This window comes from Pteropus medius, unplaced genomic scaffold (genome assembly GCF_902729225.1).
Source record: "Pteropus medius unplaced genomic scaffold, Ma_sr-lr_union100, whole genome shotgun sequence".
Classification (NCBI taxonomy): Eukaryota; Metazoa; Chordata; class Mammalia; order Chiroptera; family Pteropodidae; genus Pteropus; species Pteropus medius.
The window spans coordinates 57,219,076-57,234,856 of NW_024344378.1; the positions used below are offsets into that span (position 1 = coordinate 57,219,076).

Here is a 15,781-nt window from a genome sequence, read left to right on the forward strand (position 1 = left end):
ATTTGTCTCAAATCCTTTACAAAAGGAGTAGGGGTACAATTGATAAAATATATTGTGTTAAGAGTGAACACTAGATGCCAGATTTACAAATTAACATTTTAAAAATACAACTGATTTAGTGTATTAAAAGCTATTAATACAAGTTGCTACTGGTGCCAGACTATGAACTAATCTTAATTTGCAATAAAGTTAAATTCTTTAATGTTTGGGCTCAATACCTCCTTAATCTTTCTAAACTAGTTTTGAAGGAAAGCCTAACACTCCAAAATCTAATCCTCATTCTAAATGCTCATCTCATTTTCATTGTCAGTAACCACCCAAATCCTCCACAGTAATAGCAATGAGATATTGTGGAATCCTAATACAACAAAAAAGAAATCTTTCTTATTGAAACTGGAGTTAGGGATTTATGAGACTTCTCAAAATGTACCATAAGTAATAGCCTGGAAACATTTTTATCCAAGTTGTTTTAAATAAAATTTCAACCACCAATTGGTTTCTTTGAAGTTCTTAACTTTTACAAAATTATCTATAGTCCCCATTAATCATAAATGCAGAAAGAAAACCCAAAAATATTTTAGAATTTAAATCATTTAACTAAATGGCTTACATAAAGTTCTTTGGGCTCAGAATAAAGAAAATCAAAACTTACCCAAAGTCGTTAATTTAGCACAGCTACTTTTACTTGCATCATCTTCTAAGATTCGATTTGTGCTCTTTTCTTTCTCAAGCAAAGTATCCTCCAAATGTAAGCATTTATCAGAGACAATACTGTCTTCACCCATCGCATGACTAATTTTGCTATTAGCTTCAAGTACTGAAGTGACGTCTTCCAGCTGAGCAGCTTCACTAGTTTCAGAATAAGAGGAACCCTTACCCTGGGCTAAATTCTTTGAAGAAACTGGTAGAGACTCATCATCACTATCAAATCCAAAAGGATCACCAGTATTTTCTTCTTCCATCTTAGGTTTCTTCGGAATTTCTTGGATATCTGGTTTGAAATTAGGCCTCTTTTGCCCTAATTTAGCCATAAATGTGGTCTCTCCCCATTTTGTGCTAAGGGTGGTCCGTTTGTTGGAAAAGACTTCATCAAATTTTGAACTGCCATTTCCTCCTTTCCTACTGTATGTTTTCCCAAATCTGGATGTCATTTTGACACCTGTTTCATATTCTCTGTGGGGAAAAAAATGTAAGAAAATATATAATCATCAAATACTTAAGTGTTAACACTGAATTTAAAAATAAGAACCTAAGAATTCTCCCCAAGTGGCTTTTCAACATTCAAGATAAAATCTTTAAAAACTGTCAAATAAATATGGAGATAGAGTGTAAAGAGAGAGGCTCATTTTTTACTCTATATACTTCCACATGTCAATTTTTTTTACAATGAGCACATATTCATATGCTACTTACAAAGTAAGACTAACCAACTTATAACTCAGCATACACAAAACCAATTTATAGTGGGGAATGTTTACTTTTTAATGCTTCAAAGCAATCTACTTGCTATTCTCACAAACATCACTTTTGCCTTAAATATTAATAGGGTAATTACCCCTAATATAAAATCTTAAACACAAAATGTTCTTTTGCAGGATCTCAGAAATACCAAATAGTTGACTAAATTTAGTTTTTTGAAATTTCAGAGCACTTATTTATATTTTTTTCATGTATTAGAACCTGCAGCTTTTAACCTAACCTTAACGATACTGATTCTTGGTCAAATGTAATTTAAAATGTGACTTGAAAAACAGTCCTTAGTTGGTCATTTCCCTAAGCACAAGAAACTATACTTATTCTACCTTCCTTGTCCCTATAGTGCTGTGCTCATTTGCCGAGTTACATTTTCTGGAGCTGTTGGACTCCAGCATATTACAGTGGCCCATGGATTATTAAACGAAGCGGTAACTTACCTCTTCACATTATAAAAGATAAACTTATTCACCTAATTTATCTACACTATTAATAACAAATACTGGGACAAAATTTTCAGAACAGTAAATCAAGAGTCAAACATTTTTAAAAACAAGTTACAGCACTTTTTTAAAGACTATCAATTGTTACCCATTTCTTACACTTTGACCTAATGTTTAAATATCAATATATAAAATATAACTAGGAAAAAATGAACAATTGCCTAGAGGTTGGAAAAAAATCTTCCTACTTTGAAATTTACAATACAACTAGAATATGTGACTTACATTTCTGAATGTTTTGATCTATACTTTAAATGTTTTCCCTTTATTAACTTAAATTCTTGCAATTTATAATGAATCACAATAAACTTAGTTTTATATATATTTAGTGGACTATTTTCCCTTCTCACGTTTGGTTAGACAATTCCAATCTGACAAAATAATATAGTCATCACACACATCTGCATTAAGACTACACAGGTTTGAAGATCTTTTAACATGCCTAAGGGAGTTCTATTTCCCCTTGTAATGTAGACCTACACTAAGAATCTTGTCTTTCTTAAGTACAGCCTAAACAAAACTAAGTATATTTGGCAGCTACAAGTATAACAAAATAATTTATTTTTATTCCTCCAAGAATGTAAAGCCCTGTTGTATAGACCCATTTATAAACACCAACAAAGCTGGAACTTCATGGATACACTTACATGGTAATGACCTAAAAATGCTGACTAAAGGCCAAACCAAAAATCTAGACTTGGGCTCCTTTACGTATACACCAGAAAAACTCATCGCAAAAATGGTCCCAGAACCACAAAGCATTCACTGTAGCAAGCTGAAAGTCTGCAGGTGAATGTTTGATACTAAGGAATTAGTTATTTTAAAAGATAAAAAAAATCATAATTTTTTTTTAAAAAGTTCATGTCTTTTACAAATGTATGCTGAAATATTCATGAAATGTCAATGACTCGCTTTGAGTGTGGAAGTTAAAGCGTGTAAACAAGAAAAAGTTAATGTAGAGTTAATAACGTGAATCTGAGATGAATACATGGGAGTTCATTATATAATATCCCTACTTTTCATTACCTTTATAGTTTCCACAATGCATTTTTTAAAAAGTCACTAGACAGATTATTGTGATGGCATTTTCTAAGCCTAGAATGTAAAGTACGTATAAATTCAAAAATTAGTGTGCAGCCATACTTGACATATTTTAAGTATATTTCAAGTAAACAGGCTATCTTGCTCAGGTTTTCACTTCCAAAGACTATCATCCTAACTATGAAGGAAAGAATGATTCAAAACCAAATTTTTTCGGTCGCTGGGCCTTTTCTTTAGCCCAAAGCCAGGTCGAATTTTCAGGGAAGTGCGCTGGGATAAAAAGTCCTCACACTTAACCTCCGTTCAAATCTAGAGTCTTTTGGCTCCCGCAATGGCTTAGGGGCTTCTCTTAAGGCATGAAGCCGGAAAGGGCAAAACCAATCACCCAGAAATCCTCACCTGCAGGCGGTCGTGCGCCAAGGGGTACCGGGAGAGGCGGCCCCCCTCCTGCTGGAGGATCACGCAACTTTTCTCTTCCCCGCCCCCACCGCCCAGGAAAGGGATGTTGCTTCCGACGCCCCGGAAGCTTCGGCCACCGAATCCCCAGGGCAGTGTAAAGGCCTCTGTGGCGACCAGGGACAGAAAAAAAGACGACCAAGGATTTGGGGCTAAAACCAGCACACTCGACCGCGCTTGGGGAAAGAAGTAAATCAGCAGCCGCCCAGAAAGAACTCAGAAAAAGGACAAATAAAAGAGGAAAAAGAGTTTATGCCGTTCCCCTGCCCAACTTCCTTAGAGGCCGGTAGGTAAGATAGCGAGACTTCCATCACCCCCTGCCAGACCCCTGCCTCCCCCACCCTCACTGGCTCGCTCCGGGCCTAGGCAGCCACCCGAGACCTTACTTACCCTCGGCGCCTGGCCGGTGCTTTGGCCTCGGGCCGCCTCCGCCTCTCCCGCCCCCAGCTGCCCACGGGCGGGCGCCGGAGTCCCGCGCAGGAGAACAGGGCCGGCTGGTGAACGAAGAGGAGCAAGGGGCTCCGCCACCGTCAGAACCCGCGACTCTACTCGCGGTAAATAGGAACCCGGTGGAGGGGGGGAGGAGCGGCAGCACCGCAACTTCCCTCCCCGCCTTGAGCGCCGCCAGCGGGCCTTGGCCTAGGCCTCCCTGGCCACCAGAGCCCACTACGTGCCTCCGCTGGGCCGCCGCCGTCTCCTGCGCCGCCGCTTCCGCCGGTGAATGGTCAGCGCTGGAGTTTGAACAGGGCCCTGAACCATCTCAACGCCATTTGCGCTCCCGGCCCCCCACCTCCTTCCTCCAACAGCCGCTCGCTCCGTCACTCCGCTTCCCACAGGCCCCGCGCGGCCGCCCGACCCCGCAGCCAATCGCGCAGCCGCTTACTCAAACCGCCGCGCAGGCGCCGCGCCCCGCATGGTCGGGCGCCCGCCATTGGTCCGACCGCGGGGCACGACGGGAGTTGTAGTCCCGGTCCGCGAGGTCGTGGGTGTTGAGAACTCCGCGCGCGATCGGGAAACGGGCGGACTTGCTTCGCGGCCATGGTTTCCCCGCGCTCGGGAGCCAGTTCCAGCTCCTGGTCCCGCCCAGAGTTGCAGGTGTCGCGGGGGAGGGCTGGGGGCGCAGTGCAGGCAGCTGTGTCAATCGTTTCCCCTCCAGGGACACGCCAGTGTCTTGGGACGGTGGGTTGTACAGCTGCGCCGGGCCTGCTTGGGCCGCCGCCCGGGAACGGGGAGGCCGGGAGCCCGCGGCTCGGAGCCGCCCTCGACCGGGCCTGGCTGGTGCAGGTAACGATAGCGGGAACGGGGAGACCCGGAACGCTAGGCACCCGACAGCCGCAGCCACGAGCGAGGGAGGCCACGTCTCTTTAATGCGCCCCCTCTGGCCCCTCGACCCTTACCTTCGTCGTTCTCTCTCCGTCTGTCCTGGACCTGTTAAAAGTGACCCCGAGAATATTGGATGGTATTAATGAATTATCATCAACCTTTTTGGGTGATAACGGCAATGCGGTTATGTATTTTTTAAAAAAGTGTACTAAAGTTTTGACGGATAAAATGTGGTCAGTCTGGGATTTATTTTAAAATTACTCATAAAAACTGGAGGAAGAATAAAACAAGCCAGCGAGATGTTTTTCATTGTTGACGCTGTGTCATGCAAACACACCGGCTCATTATTTCAGTTTCTCTGACTCGTACATCTGAAATTTTCCATAGTAAAAAGTTTAAAGAAATGAACCAGTGATTGCCTCTGGGGAAGACAGGGAGGTGGGAGGTAATAGGAGGAAAGAGTGTTTTGTGCTGTACACACTCTTTGCTCCACTTAAGGTTTTTTGGGGGTCAGTGTATTACTTATTCAGAAAAGTAGATAGTTTGGGTTTTGTTTTTGTTTTTGTTTTTTTTTTTTGAGGCTGCAGTGGGAAAACAACATTCTAAAGAGTAACGCAGTCAATTCCTAAGAGGCGCATGATTCATCGGGCTCCGATGGCCCTGTGTTTGTTGGGCAGCTAATGGAGATCCCCCTGGAAAATTAGACAACTACTAATTACTTTCAGTGAAAAGCCGCCCCTTGTTCCACAAATGAATAATTTGCTTTGAAGGCACCCAGAAGTTACCAGGCTCTTCCAATATGTTCTGAAAACTCCATAAAGGGAAAAAAAGAAAAAAAGTTCAGAGATCCTGTAGTCCTTCCCAATAGTAATTTAACGCAGAACTGAGTGTGGCTGAATTTTTGTGCCACTGCTTGGAAAATTTATATTCTGACATTTACAATTTCCCAAATACTATGCGGTACTTTCTTTGGTTCAAAATAAATCAACTCTTAGGTGGCTCATATGAATGGAAGTTATAACAGGTCTATGTATTCCACTGTTGGTGGTGTGCACATAACTTTTATTTGGGTCAGTTTTGTCTTTTTAAAAAGAGCATAGGATCTTGTTTTATCGGTTGGTTTGAAGATTGCCAAGATTGTTTGAAGATTGCCGGCAGAGATGTAAGCTGCACTTACTATAATTATTTAAATGACAAGGTGGTGGGTGCTAATTAGGGGTAATTATCAGAGGCAAAAGCTAAGATTAAAACGCCAAAAGTGGTGGGGAAACAATTTCAAGCTCTCCCTGTAGGAGAGCACTATGTCACTGTGCCCTGGCCTGGCTGGTGCTGGGTACTTTGGTTGGATCAGTGACTGCACTAAGCTGAAGTAGAAGAGTTAATTTTTTAAAGGAATAGACAATCTGTGGCGCTCTTTTGGGGGCTTTTTTTGTGGTAGTTTTGCTAAGTAATGGAATTTAGTAATGTTAAATTCTTGCTACTTAAAGAGTCCAAGTCAGCAGCATGGGCTTAACGTGGGAGCTTATTGGCAATGCCACATGCTTGTCCCCACCCCAACTCCACCTAATCAGAATCTGCACTTTACCAGGATTCCCCCAGGTGATTCGTCCTCACATTCATTAGAGGTTGACAAGCACTGATTTAAAGTATACCCATAGCATTTGTCAGCAACCTAATATTTTTCATTTAGATGAGGGAGGGAAAAGGGAGAACATTAAGAACCTACTATGCGTCAGGTATGATGCCAGGCTTCCAGAGAGCCTCATTGACATCCTTGCCTGTTATCCTTATTTGACAGGTGAAAAAATAGGTTGGCATTCACTCAAGGTATTGCAACTAATGAAGGAATCAAACTTTTTCTTAAACATTGAATTTCCATTATTACTTGTAGACATTCTTAAATCTGGTAGAAAATGGTACATGATTTGAAAAGTAAAAAAATAAAATAAAAAATACTGAGCCGAGCTGTGCTAGGCCTCCCACCCTCATGTGCCCCACACTCAAGACAAGTGGAGAGCCTGCCCACTCTAGGGCCCCTCCTAGAGGATGTTCAGACTCTGGGCCTGCAGACTATACCACCATCTTTACCTTTTGCCTCCTTGGTTCCAACATGGCAAGCAAATGCCCTAAATCAGCAGTCCCCAACCTTTTTGGCACCAGGGACCGGTGCTCCTACGAGAATCTAATACCTGATGATCTGAGGTAGAGCTGAGGTGGCGATGCTAGCTCTGGCGAGCAGCTGAAAATACATATGAAGCTTCGCTTCCTCACCCACCACTCACCTCATGTGGTGCAGTCCAGTTTCTAATAGGCCTCAGACCAGGTCCATGGTCCCTGGGGGTTAAGGGCCCCTTCCCTAATGACCCTACTCCATTCTCTTGCCATAGCCCTGAGTTTCACACCACAGCGAGTGAACTGGACTCCATCCAGGTGGATAACACATAAGCAAGCAGGTTTTTGTCTTCTCAGTTCCCTCAGTTTATACTGCACTAGATTGGTTCTCTTCACTTCATTTGAACCTGCTTCACTCACACACCAATTAGTCAGTAGGTGCTTTCTTCTTTGCTAGAATGCCTCTGTGCAAGCCCTCAGATGTCTAATTTTTTTTCCGTATTAAATGTCATAGTTATGCCAGAAACTGAAATCCTGGATCTGATCCAAGCTTGTACCCTTTGATACTGCAGGCTACCGTCTTGTATGCTTTCTTGACAAGGGCAGAACCCCATGACCTTGAGTTCCGCTCAGGTGGACTCATACTTTGCTTTAACTGAAAAAAAGGAAATCCTGCAAAAATTAAAAAATGAATACAAGTGCCTGTTCTGCCATTATTGTGATTGTGTTCTAGCATAGGCATAGAAACTCAGAACTGGAGTTGCCATTTAGTCTTTCTGATGATATGTGGTAAAATATAACAAAATTCAGAGAACTAGAAATCAGAAATTACCACATTGGGTACAGAAAATTTTTCCTCATCATAGAATGTGGAATAATAAAATTATAAATCATACACTGGCCCTCGTAGTGGTTGTGTTAGAACAACCTACAAGATGTGGGCCAGACTCTGCCTTTCCCTCTCTGACACTCCCCAACTCTGCTCTGCCCAGACTGGGCAGATATGACTTTTCAATTAATCTCTCCCTGACCAGCCTATTTTAAATTGTAACACCCTACTCCCGAATGCTCACTATTCCTAGTTTATTTTTCTCCAGGGCATTTATCTGGAGAAAAAAATTTTCAGGGCATTTATCAGTGACTCAAAACCAACAATAGTTTCACTTAACCTGTGAATCCATAAATTGTTGATGGTTTTCCCAATGGAGAAGGGAGTGCTTTCTTGAGTTACCTTCTGTTCTTGCTTTGGATAGGTTTTCATTCTGAGCATTGAGCAAATGAATAATGCTATAATCCCAATTACTTTGTTTTCCAGGATAATTGGAATATATTCTCTGGAGATGGTGATATCCTTTGGGCAGTAAACTGCTGTCTAGTTGAAAGACAAAGCTAGGGAAATTCCCTTGAGACATGTTGCCTTACAAAGATTGGTACCCCGCAACATCTAAAGGTCCAGCTACCTGACGCTTGTCTTGAAACAGCCCTCTTCTCTCCAGAGTTTTCATCCTTTCCCCCTCAAACAAAAACCCTTTTGGGGCTTCCTCAAGACTGTAATCCAAAATCCTTATCATGGCCTACAAGGTCCTACATGTTCTGGCCTCTGACAACTCTAATCCATTTCCACAGTGCCAAGCCTGCCTCTGTCTACTGCTAGAACCTGCCAAACCAGCTCCTGCCTCAGGGCCTTTGTAGCTGCTGTTCCCTCCACTAGTTCTGGAGATATGCACACGACTCACTCCCTCACCTCTTTCAGGTCTTCACTCTAGTGTCTCCTCAGTAATGCCTACCTTAACCATGCTATTTAAGTTCAACTCCTTACCTTGTCATTTTTTCTCCATAGTAGTCATCTGTTTGTCTTACATATTAACTTCTTATTTGTTTTCTTCCACTAGAATATAAACTCTGTGAGGACAAGGATTGTTGGCTTTTGTTCACTACTATATGCCCAGCACATCTAGAGTAGTACCTCACATGCAGAAAGTATGTCATAAGTATTTGTTGACTGAAAACCTTGTAAATTATGTTCAACTCTATCTGTTGATATGCTAATGTTTTATTGTGTGGTTAACCTATCAACTACAAAAGATGCATTAAAATTTCTCACTATAAGAGTAATTTTGTCAATTTTTCCTTGTAGTTTGATTTTTGTTTTTATATTTTGAAGATAATTTATTTGGCACATTTAAGTTTACAGTCATTATAACGTCCTGGTGGAATTGAAAGCTTTTTAAATAATATGAGAGATTAAGTGCAAAAATTGCCTGAATTTTCCATCCTTCCCTGTATGCACAGCTTTTTTAACGTGACTTTACAGCTCCTCCTAGGATGTAGGCTGGCCTTGTAGCTTGCGTTGACCTAAAGAATGCGGCAAAAGTGATACAGTCTGAGCCCGAACCTTAAGAATCCTTGACAGCTTCCACATTCTCTTGGATCCCTGCCTCCATGAGAACAGGCCTGGGCTAGCCTGCTGGAGGATGAGAAGCCACATGGAAAAGAGCTGAGGTCATCCAAAACCAATCAACAGCCAGCAGCCCCCAAACATGCAAGCCTAACCAGGATCAGCATAGCTACCTACCTGATGTGCAGCCACCCACAGATGCATGTGTGAGCATACGTGGGACCAGAAGAACTGCCCAGCTGACTTGTAGACTCATGAGCAATAATAACTACTTATTATGTTAAGCCTCTGAATTTTGGAGTGGTTTGTTCTACAGCATTATTGTGGCAATAGATAATTGATGGTTAATGCCTCCTCATTTGGATCTCAGCCTTGGAAAGGCTTTCCTGACTGCTCAGGCAATCTAAATCAGCTTCCCAGTCTCTGTGTAATTACAGTGCATTATTTTCTCAGTAACACTTATCACTCTCTGAAATGATTTTACTTCTTTATTATCTATCTACCACCCTAGACTGTCAACTACATGAGTGCAGAAACCTTGTCCATTCTGATCCCTGCCCTATCCCCAGCATAGTACTTCACTGCCCAGCTGAGTGTATCCACTGAACATTAGAAATATGGCTAGTCCACTTGAAATGTGCTGAAAATATAAAGTACAAACTGGATTTCGAAGGCTTAGTATAAAAAATGTATAAAGTATCTCAATTTTTATACTGATTAAATGTTGAAATAATACTTTTAATATATTGAGTTAAATAGAATGTTATTGAAGTAAATTTTATCTTTTTAATGTGACTACTAGAAAAAGTAAATTCATGACTTTCATTATATTTCTATGGAAGAATACTGATATAGAAGTTCAGTAAATATTTATTGAAGGAAAATATAAAATAGACTTACCAAAAGAAATGAACTATCAAGCCACAGAAAGACATGGAAAAACCTTAAATGCATATTACTAAGAGAAAGAAGACAGTTTGAAAAGGCTACATACTATATGATTCCAACTATATGAAATTCTGGAAAAGGCAACACTAAAGATCATGGGTTCATGGAGATGGAGAAGTGGGCAAAGCATTGAGAATTTTTAAGGTGGTAAAATGCTTCTGTATGATACTGTAATGCTGGGTTCATAATATGCATTTTTCAAAACTCAGAACTATACAACACAGAGTGTGAACCCTAACGTAAACTATGGACTTTAGTTAATAATGTATCAATATTGGCTCGTTAATTACAACAAATATATCACACTAATACTAGACATTAATAATAAAATGTGGGGGCAGAGTAGGAAGTAAATGGGAGCTCTCTGTACTTTATGTTCAATTTTTTTGTGAACTTATAACTGTTCTAAAAAAGTAATTAAAAAATGAATCCACTCTTGAACAGCCACCAGAATGGTATTTCTAAAACATAAATTTAATAAACTATTTCCTTCTTTTAAAAAAACTTTAGTGCCCTCTCAGAAAAAAAGTTCACATCCACTGATATTTGCATTGGCATTAACAGATGTTTGTCACTCTACCACACACCTGGTTTGTGTCTCTTCTCCCAAGATATACAAAGACTACTCAAGGGTCACAAGCCTCTATTGCAGGACTCATGCAGTCCCCTCTGCCTGGACCACCCTCCCTCTCCACTTGTGAAACTTGACCATGTGTTATATACTCTCCATATAAGTCAATTATCCTCTCTTCCTTATTTCCATAGGTTCTAAATTAAAAGATGCAGAAAACCAAGCATATGGCGTTTTGGTTATCTAGATATTTTGTGCCTCTAATAAGTTTGGAAATGGATAATGAGTTTATATGTTAATCTTAGAAATGTTGAAAAATAGTTCTGAGAACCATTGGTGGACTAGGGATTAATATCATTGAGACAGAAACAGTGAAAGCTGAACAGGGCTATTGAATTTCTGTGAAGATCTGCTTGGGCTCACCTCCTATGCAGGAGGCAGTGGGATGCCCTGCTGGAAGCAAGATCCATCCCAGCAATGAGGTGGTGTTAACCTGATTGCTTACCTACCGCTATAGGAGAGAGGCCTCTGGGCTGTCTGTCACCTGCTCTGAAAGCCAATCTGCCTCTGGCTGCTGCTCACCCAAACTAGGATGCCAGGGTGATTTGGTTTCAGGTATTTCACTTCCAGGGTGCATGACAGTGTGGGAGTGACATCTTAAAGTGGAGCCTCAGGAGAGCATGCATTAACACAGGTGAGCGGGCTTTCAGGTGCTGAGTTTACAGTGAAGATTTCCCTGCATCTCCCTTTCAGAGATGTATTATCCCACCCCTGTGCTGATGAGAAACTTTAGGAGTACTGAACAAAGATAAATGACTTGCCCAAGGTCACCCAGCTGTTTAAGAGGTGTCTGTCTTTCCAAGAATCACAAAAATGAAGCATGTGCTATTATCTTAGGCCCTTAAGATCATGCCAGGTAGAAGAACCCGATTTTTTTGTTCTTTCAAACCAGGTCTGCCCAGAGGAGTGGGAAACTGGTTAAGACCTCACAGGTATTTAAAGGAAGAGGCCAGGTTGGAGGAGCCAGGAATGTTCTAGTGCCGGCAGGAAGGTATAGCAGACCTGGGAGATGATGCATCTGTGAGCACCAAGGGTAAAGGGGCAAACAAATGTGTACAAAGCTAGGCTTATTCACCAATTTGAGGCCAGTTCTTTCTCTTAACCAGGTGATCTACAATCTCTTTCCACCCTGCCCATTGGGTACTCTGACAGCACCCAGATGCTATCACTGGGGTATATGGGAGCTCCTCTACTGTAAACTGTTCTTCCCTTCCCTGTGTCCCTCAGCTGGCCCAGGGCATCTACAACTGCCCTTGGGGCAGATAAAAGGGAGGAACTGGATTCCTCTAAGAAATGCTTATGAAAAATAACCTGGACTGGAATTTCCTTGGGTGACCAACTCCAGCCTTTGGGTGGGTAGAAGGGCTCCTCAGAGGGCAACCACTGCTCCATATACACCCCAGCCTGGCTTCCAGTGTGGGTCATTTGGGAAGCTCTGAAGATTCCCTGGGCTGAGGGGCCTCTCCCAGGAGAGTGGGAAAGAATTCTGTCCTTTGTGTGACTTGCTTCGTTATGTATGAATGTTGGCTCCCATGGTTGAAAAATGATCATTCCTCTATTGGGTTTTCCCAGCTTGAGGCAAAAGCTTTTGGAAGACAAAACAGCTCTTGCTTGGAGGATTTAGTGGATTAAACAATACTGAAGTTGGAGAATTGTGGGGGCCTGGAAGCGGTTCAGGACTACGATGGTGTCCTGGTGACCTCTACAGCCCTTCTCCAGCACACACAGGTACCAGGAGTCATATCTGCAAAATTGGGACCCCATAAACAGCGGGACGCGCGCCCCAATTCTCACCCCACGAGAATGGATGGAGAGCAGGTGATGTACCCTTTCTAGGAAGAAGCGAGTGGATGGCTTATGTCTCATCACAGGTTAATCCATGTGAAGGGCTTTGAACAGCGTCTGTCAGTGCTCCTAAAGTGTCTGCGAGAACTATTATCATCGCTAGCAGCTTGGCTGAGCAAGGAATTCACCTCGGTTATATTTTGGCAATACCCTGATAAATTATCAAATGTGGACGGGGAAACGCATGCCAAGATTTTTAAGAGCACCCGCTGTGACACCCCTCAGTGTCTTCTTCGGGCGCGATGGCTGGCTGTGTTAGGTTCAGGCCTACCGGCCAGCTTCACCATCCTCAGGATACCCCAGGAAATCTGAAGTCCTAGCCGCTGCTCCACAGTGGAGCTGGGGGGCTGGACTCGCCCAGCAGGACCAGGGCGGGGCCTGGGCTTGGCTCCGCCTCACCGCGGCCCCATCCCGCCCCGCCTCCCTCCCGTGACCTGATTTCCTCTGTGCGTGGCGGGGTGAAAGCCCCGCGCAGTGTGAGCTCTCAGTCTGGAGGGTGCAAATAAGGGTCTGTTGATTGGTAAAACTTCTCCAACTCCTGGAACCAGTGCACAAAGGAGTCTTTTTAAAGCGAGTGGCTGGGGCCGTGAAATAATTTACCCGCGTTTGTCTACGTTACCACCTGCCTCTTTCTTTTGGACCAACAAATGTTTACCCGGTTCCCACCCCAATCAAATGCCTGTTTGGTTTGTTTATTAATCCCAGAGGCTTCAGCCTACTTTAAAGGAGAGAGATCCGGGCCAAGAGGGAAGCTTCAAAACATTAACATTTCAAATGAATGCACTACAGAGTTGTGGAATAGGGCGGAGAGGGCTCAGGGTATCTCCTGCTACTTCTCCCCACCCGGCTCCACTCCGCCCCCAGGGCGGGACCCGGCAATTTTTACAAGACAGAAGGTGCTGCTTGGGGCCGCCTTTGTTGTGTTGATGACCTCGCTGCCACTTTCTGGGCTGATCGCTGGCCACAGGGCTGTGTGCTGCTGAAAGAGAACGGCCCGGGAAGCGAATGCCAGGCGTTGAGTGAGGGTCGATCCTGGGGCTCCCGCGGCGGAGGAGCGTATGTGGGCAACCTTCGCCCGAGCGCACGGGCTTTGCCGTGAGTCGGTCGGAAGCCGCTGAGGACCGACTTGCGGCGGCGAGACTGACCTGTCCACCCCCATCTGGGCTTTGATCTCCTTATATGAGGCTTTAGAGTACAAAAGTGCTTAGCAACTACTGTGCCAGCCCGGAGGAAACGGATACTCTGAACCTCCGTGCCTCCCGCCTACTGCGTCCCATCGAGGTGCGGCCAGTGCAGCGGAAGGAAGTGTGGGCGCGAAACTGCCATGCGAAGTGGGCCTAGTGGCGTGCCACTGGCTAGTGTCCACCCAAGCCTTGCGCCTTGCTACTGGGGGCTCCGCCGCCAAATGCAAGATTCCTGCGCGTCTTTGCTTCACTCCCCCTTTCCCCCGCACTCACATCTGCATTGCTTCCTTGGTCCTGCTGAAGCTGATCAACACAGCACACCCAGAGCCTCTGGGCCTGTGGGCTCTTCTGCAGGCCCAAACCTCTTGGTGATCCCTAACAGCACTCTACGGAGTTGTAGTAGCAATTATAATTAGCTGTGTGCGCCCTTGTCTTCCCCAGGCCTTGGCTTCCCTCAGGATGGGTCTCCCCTGGAGAATGAATGTTTTTGCATACAGGATCTCTCGTGCTCACCTCACGCTGTGCACTTTTTTCTCTGGAATCGTGGAGATACCCCCAAGAGTATCCCTGGGGTTGTGAAAGGGAATGGGGTGTCAGTTTTTGGTAAAATGAAGACAATTATACCAGTCTCCCTCCCCCTTCCAGAAAAGATTTTAAGAGGCACCAGTGAATTAAGGGCAATGCTACTCAGGCCTCCTTAATAAACTTTAAGGACCATGCCAGGTCCTTCGAGTTTTATCTTATTCTGCCCAGAAGCCCCAGTAGATAGCCTGACGTTACAGAAACTCCTTAGTAGTCTTGACTTTTGAGAAAAGGATACCTACCCCTTTTGAGAAAAGGACACCTACTCTGTGCCTTGAAAAATGCATACAGTCTCCCAATTTTGTACCTGGTTTCAGGCTGCAGGCCATGAAATTTGTCCAGACCGAGGTATAAGGATCCTAGTCAGGGGCCTTCCCAGGCTCTGCATCCTAGCTTATCAACTCCTTTCTCCGGCCAAGCTGGCCTACTTGTTATTTTCCAGCAAGTACTTGGGCTGTCCAGCTTCAATGTTTGTTTGTTTGTTTGTTCGTTTAGGTGAGGCAATCCTTGGTTTACCTCACGGATTGCAAGGACCCTGTCAGCTTACAATCCCTTATTTTTTAGGCCTACATACAGCACCTGGGTCTTCATAGGTGGTCTCCCATCCAAGTACTAACCAGGCTCAACTCTCCTTAGCTTCCGAGATCGGACGGGATCAGGCTTGTTCAGGGTAGAATGGCCATAGACCAGCTTCAGTGTTTTTGTTGGCAGTGAGCTACCTACTGGAAGGCTCCCCCTTGAAGTTCTCTGCCTCCACCCTCCACCACAGCTGGGGGCAGTTCATCACCTGCTACAGCCACTGGGTTGAACCTTCTGACATCGAGTCCACTGCCTCCTAGCCTTTGCTTTCATTGGGTTTCTCTCAGTCCAGGTGACTGACATGCTCCTGGGACAGGGCTTTTACTTTGTTCCTCTTTGTCTCCTCTCTACCTGTTAGTCTAGGATTCTGCTCTTCCACGCCCTATGGATAGCAATAGGAAACACACACACACACACACACACACACGCACACACTTCTGTCTACCTACCTGTCTAACTACCTATCTTGAAAACCATGGCGTCCACACTCATGCTTCCAGTTCCCAATCTAACATCACGGAATTTGTGTTATTTTTCTCCCTTTCCATATTTGTAACTGTATAGAGCATAGAGAATTGAGAAATTTTTGGACTTTAAAAAATGGATTCCATGGGAGCCATGATAATAATATCAACTGGCACATAATGGGAATGTCCTTAGGGCGTGACTGGAACACCCAAAACCACAAAAGTGTCAGCCACGGCTG

General features: G+C 43.9%; 2 protein-coding genes and 1 pseudogene across 7 annotated transcripts in view; 1 reads left to right on the forward strand and 2 right to left on the reverse strand.

The window, feature by feature from the left end:
• WAPL (WAPL cohesin release factor) overlaps positions 1 to 4,256 on the reverse strand; it is a 67,357-nt gene extending 63,101 nt beyond the window's left edge. For both annotated transcript variants that reach the window (XM_039872289.1, XM_039872288.1), the window contains exons 1-2: positions 3,864 to 4,256; positions 653 to 1,173 (exon numbers count right to left, since the gene is read on the reverse strand). In XM_039872289.1, the coding sequence (XP_039728223.1) occupies positions 653 to 1,151 (499 nt within the window). In that variant the 5' untranslated portion in view covers positions 1,152 to 1,173; positions 3,864 to 4,256. The remainder of the gene's footprint in view (positions 1 to 652; positions 1,174 to 3,863) is intronic.
• Positions 4,257 to 4,397: 141 nt separating this feature from the next.
• On the forward strand, positions 4,398 to 10,695 carry LOC120609614 (uncharacterized). Of its 5 annotated transcripts, none has more exons than XM_039872291.1 (3): positions 4,398 to 4,757; positions 8,224 to 8,254; positions 9,221 to 10,695. In XM_039872291.1, exons 1-3 carry the CDS (start codon positions 4,512 to 4,514, stop codon positions 9,250 to 9,252), a joined length of 309 nt encoding a protein of 102 aa, XP_039728225.1. In that variant the 5' UTR covers positions 4,398 to 4,511; the 3' UTR covers positions 9,253 to 10,695. The 5 variants fall into 5 exon arrangements, 4 of the variants coding, with proteins under 4 accessions (XP_039728225.1, XP_039728226.1, XP_039728227.1 ...); XM_039872292.1 differs by having other exon boundaries at positions 9,329 to 10,695; XR_005654808.1 differs by lacking the exon at positions 9,221 to 10,695 and having other exon boundaries at positions 4,398 to 4,932; positions 8,224 to 9,023.
• A 4,368-nt stretch (positions 10,696 to 15,063) lies between these two features.
• LOC120610149 (uncharacterized) lies at positions 15,064 to 15,183 on the reverse strand (annotated as a pseudogene).
• Between the last annotated feature and the right edge of the window lie 598 nt (positions 15,184 to 15,781).

Excerpts from the sequence above, each read along its gene's own strand:
- LOC120609614 (XM_039872290.1), top strand. The coding sequence starts at position 4,512 with ATGGTTTCCCCGCGCTCGGGAGCCAGTTCCAGCTCCTGGTCCCGCCCA. Across the intron at positions 4,758-8,223 it reads ACCGGGCCTGGCTGGTGCAG|GATAATTGGAATATATTCTC; the intron begins GTAACGATAGCG and ends TTTGTTTTCCAG.